The 7,500-nt window shown below is 42.1% G+C and overlaps 1 protein-coding gene across 3 annotated transcripts in view; it reads left to right on the top strand.

Moving 5' to 3' along the window:
* tfr2 (transferrin receptor 2) overlaps positions 1-6,849 on the top strand; it is a 22,044-nt gene extending 15,195 nt beyond the window's left edge. For 2 of the 3 annotated variants that reach the window (XM_027032986.2, XM_035521680.1), the window contains exons 9-18: positions 115-296; positions 627-746; positions 831-913; positions 1,219-1,282; positions 1,521-1,588; positions 1,815-1,888; positions 2,136-2,220; positions 4,635-4,862; positions 5,157-5,297; positions 5,428-6,849. In XM_027032986.2, coding sequence (XP_026888787.1) covers positions 115-296; positions 627-746; positions 831-913; positions 1,219-1,282; positions 1,521-1,588; positions 1,815-1,888; positions 2,136-2,220; positions 4,635-4,862; positions 5,157-5,297; positions 5,428-5,670 — 1,288 coding nt within the window. In that variant the 3' untranslated portion in view covers positions 5,671-6,849. The remainder of the gene's footprint in view (positions 1-114; positions 297-626; positions 747-830; positions 914-1,218; positions 1,283-1,520; positions 1,589-1,814; positions 1,889-2,135; positions 2,221-4,634; positions 4,863-5,156; positions 5,298-5,427) is intronic. The other variant, XM_035521681.1, reaches the window with a different exon arrangement.
* The last annotated feature ends 651 nt before the right edge of the window (positions 6,850-7,500 follow it).

The following is a 7,500-nucleotide window of genomic DNA, read 5'->3' as shown; positions in this document are numbered from 1 at the left end:
TCTGTCTCTGTTTCTCTTTGTCTCTCTTTCTGGCTGTCTTTGTATTTCTCTGTCTCACTTTTTTCTCATCGCTTGTCTTTTCTTCTGTCAATTTCCTCTCTCCCTCTCTCTCAGTCAGTTAGTGGGGGAGGCGTGTCCTCGCGGCTGGCAGGGACGTCTGCCCTATGTGCAGTGTGTGTTGGGTCCAGGGTTTTCGGGTCCGGACGGGCGTAGGGTGAAGATGGACGTCTATAACAGAATGAGTCCTGTCCTGATCAACAACGTCTTTGCCTCCATCGAGGGCAAGATCGAACCAGGTGAGACTCACTGCACCCGCGTGCGTGTGTGCGTGCGTGTGTGTGTATGTGTGTGTGGGTGTGTTAAGGGCCCTAAACTCCCACGGTGTCGGTGGTCACTGACCTTGTGCTGTCGAGCAGTAGGAACACTCGGAACACTCATGCTCATGTTGTCTGCTGCTAAATCAGTTCAGTAGCACTAACACCCCCCTCTACTAACACCCCCCTCTACTAACACCCCCCTCTACTAACTCTTCCCTCTACTAACACCCCCCTCTACTAACACTCCCCTCTACTAACACTCCCCTCTACTAACACTTTGAGTTCATATTCCCTCTCTTTTACTCTCAGACCAATATGTCATTCTGGGGGCCCAGAGGGACTCGTGGGGCCCTGGGGCAGTGAAGTCTGGAGTGGGTACAGCCATCCTGCTGGAGCTCGCACGCACCTTCAGCGCTATGGTGCAGAATGGTACACATACACACACGCTTGCCCGTACCTTCAGCGCAATATTGCAGAACACACACACATTTATAGGATGGTGTCTATGCGCAGGTTTCCAGCCCAGGCGTAGCCTGCTCTTTGTAAGCTGGGATGCAGGAGACTTTGGAAATGTTGGTGCCACCGAGTGGCTAGAGGTGAGAAGTGCAGTCAACTTTATTAAATTATATTAACACATATTGCAAATGGGTACAAACAACAGAAAATTTCAGATAATTTTGGTTTCAGATATTTTTTAGATATTTATTTTATTTGTCCAGACTGTACATATAAAGGAGTGTATATACATTTCTGTGGATGGGTTCAGACCTTTGTCCCAGACTCTGTCTCAGACTCATGTCCTGAAGGGCGAGTTAAGAGTTTGCTCTCTCCTCACTGGTGAATGAACACTTCCTCATACCCTTTCAGTAGCCCTGCTCTAAGCCTCTGTCTCTGTTGCCAGGGTTACCTGTCTTTACTCCATCTGAAGGCTGTGGCATACTTCAGTCTGGACCAGGCGGTTATGGGTAAATCTGTCCACCAATCACCAACTGACACTTTAGCATTGACATTAAAGTTAACGTTAGCGTTAGCATTAAAGATAACATTAGCATAAACATTAATAGTAATATGAGCATTAGCATTAACGTTACTCAGGATCATTAAAACAAGACTACATTGGTCATTGGTTGTTCTTGAATCATATATAAACTGTGTGTGTGTGTGTGTGTGTGTGTGTGTGTGTGTGTGTGTGTGTTTGTTTAGGTGATGACACTCTTTCTGCATACACAAGCCCTTTGCTGGTGGATCTCATTGAAGGAGCCCTCAAACAAGTTTGTGTGTTTTACACTCTTTCAATCTGTGTGTGTGTGTGTGTGTGTGTGTGTGTGTGTGTGTTGGATTAATTACCGTAATAATTTCAGATGACTCATATCCACTCTGAGGGACCTGCACATTTCGCTGTGTGGTTTGTGTGTAGGGCAGACCACGCATCTGAAACATGTTTTTGTGTGTGTGTTTGTGTCTGCATTCATATGTGTGGGCATACATGTGTTCTAGGTGGAGCACCCAAAGCACACGGGACGGTCCATCCTTTCACTCTTGGAAGCTCAGGGCAGTTGGAGGAGCAGGATGTGAGTGTGAGCCCAGTTATGTGTGTTCCATCAGTTGAGTGTAGTTAGCGTCTCCGTCCTACTTGTTCACACTGCAGGTATGATCTGGTTTTTGTTGGCTTATTCTTTTAGATTTGTTTTAGCTAATTCGCAATATATTTAAACACGGCCTACAGTGTGAACGCATCACACACCTGAACTGACCCACGTGTGATGAAATAACTTAAGTGAGTGTGGGTGTGGGTTTGTGTGGATGTGTCGGTTACAGGGTGAAGCCGTTATATCTGAACAGTGGGGCCTACAGTTTCACAGCATTTGGAGGAGTTCCTGCCATGGAGCTTCGGTTTCATGAGGTAAAAGCAAACACACACCTGTGCACACGCACATGGATGAACACACAGGCACACACACATACAGAAAGAGGGAGAGAGATGTCCTGTCGAGCTTTAGTTCCTCCCTCTTTATAACCAGAACTCTGTGTAGTTGTGTGCCTGTTTGTAATATGTTGTGTGTGTTTGTGTGTAATATGTTGCGTGTCTGTGTGTAACATGTTGCGTATGTGTATGTAGTTGCATTTCTGTGTGTAATATGTTGCATGTGTGTATGTAGTTCTCTGTCTGTGTGTAATGTTGCTTGTGTGTATGTAGTTGTGTCTGTGTGTAATATGTTGTGTGTGCACATGTATGTGTGTGGTTCTGTGTCTGTGTGTAATATGTTGTTTGCGCACGTGTGTGTGTGTGTGGTTCTGTGTTTGTGTGTAATGTGTTGCATACAGTATGTAATGCAGTACTAATGTCATGCATACAGTGTATAATACAGTACTAGTGTCATACATACAGTGTGTAATACAGTACTAATGTCATACGTGCAGTGTGCAATGCAGTACTAGTGTCATACATACAGTGTGTAATGCAGTAATAGTGTCATACATACAGTGTGTAATACAGTACTAGTGTCATACATACAGCATGTACTGCAGTAATAGTGTCATACATACAGTGCGTAATACAGTACTAATGTCATACAGTGTGTAATGCAGTACTAATGTCATACAGTGTGTAATGCAGTACTAGTGTCATACATACAGTGTGTAATACAGTACTAATGTCATACAGTGTGTACTACAGTACTAGTGTCATACATACAGTGTGTAATGCAGTACTAATGTCATACGTACAGTGTGTAATACAGTACTAGTGTCATACATACAGCATGTAATGCAGTACTAATGTCATACATACAGCGTGTAATACAGTACTAATGTCATACATACAGTGCGTAATACAGTACTAGTGTCATACATACAGTGCGTAATACAGTAGTAGTGTCATACATACAGTGCGTAATACAGTACTAGTGTCATGCATACAGTGTGTAATACAGTACTAGTGTCATGCATACAGTGTGTAATACAGTACTAGTGTCATGCATACAGTGTGTAATGCAGTACTAATGTCATACATACAGTGCGTAATACAGTACTAGTGTCATACATACAGTGTGTAATGCAGTACTAGTGTCATGCATACAGTGTAATGCAGTACTAGTGTCATGCATACAGTGTGTAATACAGTACTAGTGTCATGCATACAGTGTGTAATACAGTACTAGTGTCATGCATACAGTGTGTAATACAGCACTAGTGTCATGCATACAGTGTGTAATGCAGTACTAGTGTCATGCATACAGTGTAATGCAGTACTAGTGTCATGCATACAGTGTGTAATACAGTACTAGTGTCATGCATACAGTGCGTAATGCAGTACTAGTGTCATGCATACAGTGTAATGCAGTACTAGTGTCATGCATACAGTGTGTAATACAGTACTAGTGTCATGCATACAGTGCGTAATGCAGTACTAGTGTCATGCATACAGTGTGTAATACAGCACTAGTGTCATACATACAGTGTGTAATGCAGTACTAGTGTCATGCATACAGTGTAATGCAGTACTAGTGTCATGCATACAGTGTGTAATGCAGTACTAGTGTCATGCATACAGTGTGTAATGCAGTACTAGTGTCATACATACAGTGTGTAATACAGTAGTAGTGTCATAGTGTGTAATAAGTTTGAATGATAAGTTGTTCACACTTATACTTCATCTTACAGAAAGTATGTACAAAACTTTTTCCTTTCTGACAAAGATTTGTAGGTGGAGTTGACCAACCTCACTTATTGTTTCTCATTGAAGAGCAGCCTTGAAAACGTCTTTCAGCTACGTCTGCTACAATATGTCTCATTTGTAGTCGCTATTCAAATTTAGCTAGTCAAAGTAACATGTTCATAAAAAAGTCATTTTTTATGAATAATTTGCCTAGCCCCTTGTTCAGAATGCTGAGAAGGGGTTAGACAGCTATGGGCCCACCCCCTTAGTGAAAATCAGAAATATGATTGGTCAGATTTGGCAATAAACTTACATTTCTGAACCCTTTAACTGTCTTCAGAAGGGCCAGGCAGGAAGTACACAGGAGCAAAGCCCTGACCCCACTCTAATGAGGAGGCTGGATTAGTTGGTGCTAATCAACAGATATGTGTCCCATAGTAACCAGGAAAACGCAAATTAGCATTTTGAAATGGTTTATGTTTTGATTGTACTTTATTCATGAAATATCATTTATATTTCTATTATATGGATATTCATGAGATATTATACACTTTTTATTACCCCTTCTGTGAATGGTAAGAAGGGCCTGACTCCATAGCATTGATATAATATAATTGTAATATAATATAATTGTGTTGTGTGTGTGTATGTTTTGACAGGAGGGCCGTGTGTACCCGTTTGTGAACACCCAGCTGGACAGCGTGGGGCGGCTGCAGGATCTGTTACAGGGTCGTCTGGGTGAGGTGTGCCGGGCGCTGGGTGAACTGGTGGCCCTCATGGTACTGAGACTCACCCACGACAGCATCCTGCCGCTGGACGTCACCTCCTATAGCACCAGTGCACTACGCCTCAGCTCACAGCTCAACCAGCTGTCTGCTGAGCTACAGGTAACACACACACACACATACATATACACACACACACACACACCCTTCTACAGCACCAGTGCACTACGCCTCAGCTCACAGCTCAACCAGCTGTCTGCTGAGCTACAGGTAACACACACACACACATACATATACACACACACACACACACACACCCTTCTACAGCACCAGTGCACTACGCCTCAGCTCACAGCTCAACCAGCTGTCTGCTGAGCTACAGGTAACACACAACTGCTAGGGGAGATTGCAACAGGTCTGTGGGTGTGTGTGTGTGTGTGTGTGTGTGTGTGGCAGGTGCGTGGTTTGTCTCCTCAGTGGGTGTACAGTGCGAGGGGAGATTACAGCCGGGCAGCTAAAACCCTGCAAGAGGCCATAAAGAACACGGATGTTCAGGACGAGAGGATGACCCGCCTTTACAACACTCGCATCATGAGGGTACACACACATGCTCACACACACACACACACAAACATTTTATTACTACATTTTTTTGCCGTTAAGACAAAATTTCCTCTGTGTGTGTGTGTGTGTGTGTGTGTGTGTGTGTGTGTGTGTGTGAGAGAAGGTGGAGTACTACTTCCTGTCTCAGTATGTGTCTGTAGTGGAGACTCCATTCCGGCATGTTCTGCATGGCCGTGGTGAGCACACACTGAGCGCGCTCATTCAGCACCTCTCTCTGCTGCGCACCAACCCCCAGCTGTTCCATGAGGCCCGTTTCCGCCGGCAACTGGCTCTCTTCACCTGGACCCTGCAAGGTGCTGCAAACGCACTTAGCGGTGATGTCTGGAACATAGACAACCCATTCTAGAACATCTGGAACATAGGAAACCCATTCTAGAACATCTGGAACATAGGCAATCCATTCTAGAACATCTGGAACATAGAAAACTCATTCTAGGACATCTGGAACATAGACAACCCATTCTAGAACATCTGGAACATAGGAAACCCATTCTAGAACATCTGAAACATAGGCAACCCATTCTAGAACATCTGGAACATACGCAACCCATTCTAGAACATCTGGAACATAGACAACCCATTCTAGAACATCTGGAACATAGGCAACCCATTCTGGAACATAGACAATCCATTCTAGAACATCTGGAACATAGACAACCCATTCTGGAACATAGACAATCCATTCTAGAACATCTGGAACATAGACAACCCATTCTAGAACATCTGGAACATAGGCAACCCATTCTGGAACATAGACAATCCATTCTAGAACATCTGGAACATAGACAACCCATTCTGGAACATAGTCAACCCATTCTAGAACATCTGGAACATAGTCAACCCATTCTAGAACATCTGGAACATAGACAACCCGTTCTAGAAAATCTGGAACATAGGCAACCCATTCTAGTTTTTAGAACTTTCATGACCTTCAGACTACTGACAGTTACAGCTCAGAAAGCACCTATGATTCTGGAAAGTAAGTGTAAGTCTGATGAAACAGTATTATTTACTCAAGCTTTTATAATGTCCTCCACAAAGTCAAAGCTTTTTTGACTTTTTAAAAAATTGAGTTTCTTTTCATTAATTAATTGTTAATTAACAATTATGATTAAGATGTAATTTATTTTATTACTAAGTGATAAGGCTGTTAATATAAACAGTAATTATCGAGAGCAGTGACTCTCATAATTATGACAGTCATACTGTCGTTTAATCAGAAAGCAGCATCTGCTATCAGTCCATTTGATCGTCATACAGAAACTACCAGAGAACTGGTATGTTAGCCCTGTTTTGCTGTCATATGACCCCTCAGACTGTGACATCAGCATTGTGCTCTGTTTTGCTTTATATTTGCGTTAGTATGTCAAATTTCTTTTGTAGTTTTGATGTTAATATGTGACACACTGATACAAATCTAAAATCTTTATAAAGCATCTGTTGTTGAACATTTTGATGTAGTGTACTGGTGGAACACCAATAAACATTCACTGCTTAAAGCAGTAAAGTATTATTTTGTTTTCATTAGGAGACATTAATTTTGAAACTTTTGAAACGGTTTAATCTCCATTACAAAATAAATGTCTAAAGAAAAAATACTTATTTACACAGTAAGTTTTGAAATACAATCCATAATTGCTATTCTATCAGATTTGTACAGACACCAAAAACTGTTGTACAAATACTTACTGCACCATACATAATTAAATTCTAAGCCTTATTGACCTTGTTAATAAAATGTTGCTAAAATAACATGCAAAACTAATGTAATGTATTTTAGAAATCACCAACAGGGGGCACTGCAAAACATCAAACTCAATAAAATAATAAAATCAGTATATATAGATATACTGAAAAACTGGACATCACTTCTAGGGTGAGTATTATCTGACTCACATAATTCTATAATTTGCATTTTGTTGTTTGTTTCCATAGTCTTAATTGATGTGATCAATATGATCAGATGCTGATCACATCTGGCCTGGGACTTGTACCCCTGCTCTCCAAATCCCGGAGAGTTTGACTCTGGTCTCGGGCTAATCAAAGTGTCCCGCGTGTGTTTGGTTAGGGATTAGTATTAACTTCTGAAGGTTGGATTACTGCTGCTCTGTGGAGAGAGAGAGAGGAGGTCAGCGAGTCCTGAACCAGAAGGTTCCAGAAACTCTTGGGGCTTTGG

The sequence above is a fragment of the Electrophorus electricus genome, chromosome 22 (genome assembly GCF_013358815.1).
Source record: "Electrophorus electricus isolate fEleEle1 chromosome 22, fEleEle1.pri, whole genome shotgun sequence".
Taxonomy (NCBI): domain Eukaryota; kingdom Metazoa; phylum Chordata; class Actinopteri; order Gymnotiformes; family Gymnotidae; genus Electrophorus; species Electrophorus electricus.
Note: the sequence above shows the minus strand (reverse complement) of the source record. Positions and strands in the feature narration are given on the sequence as shown.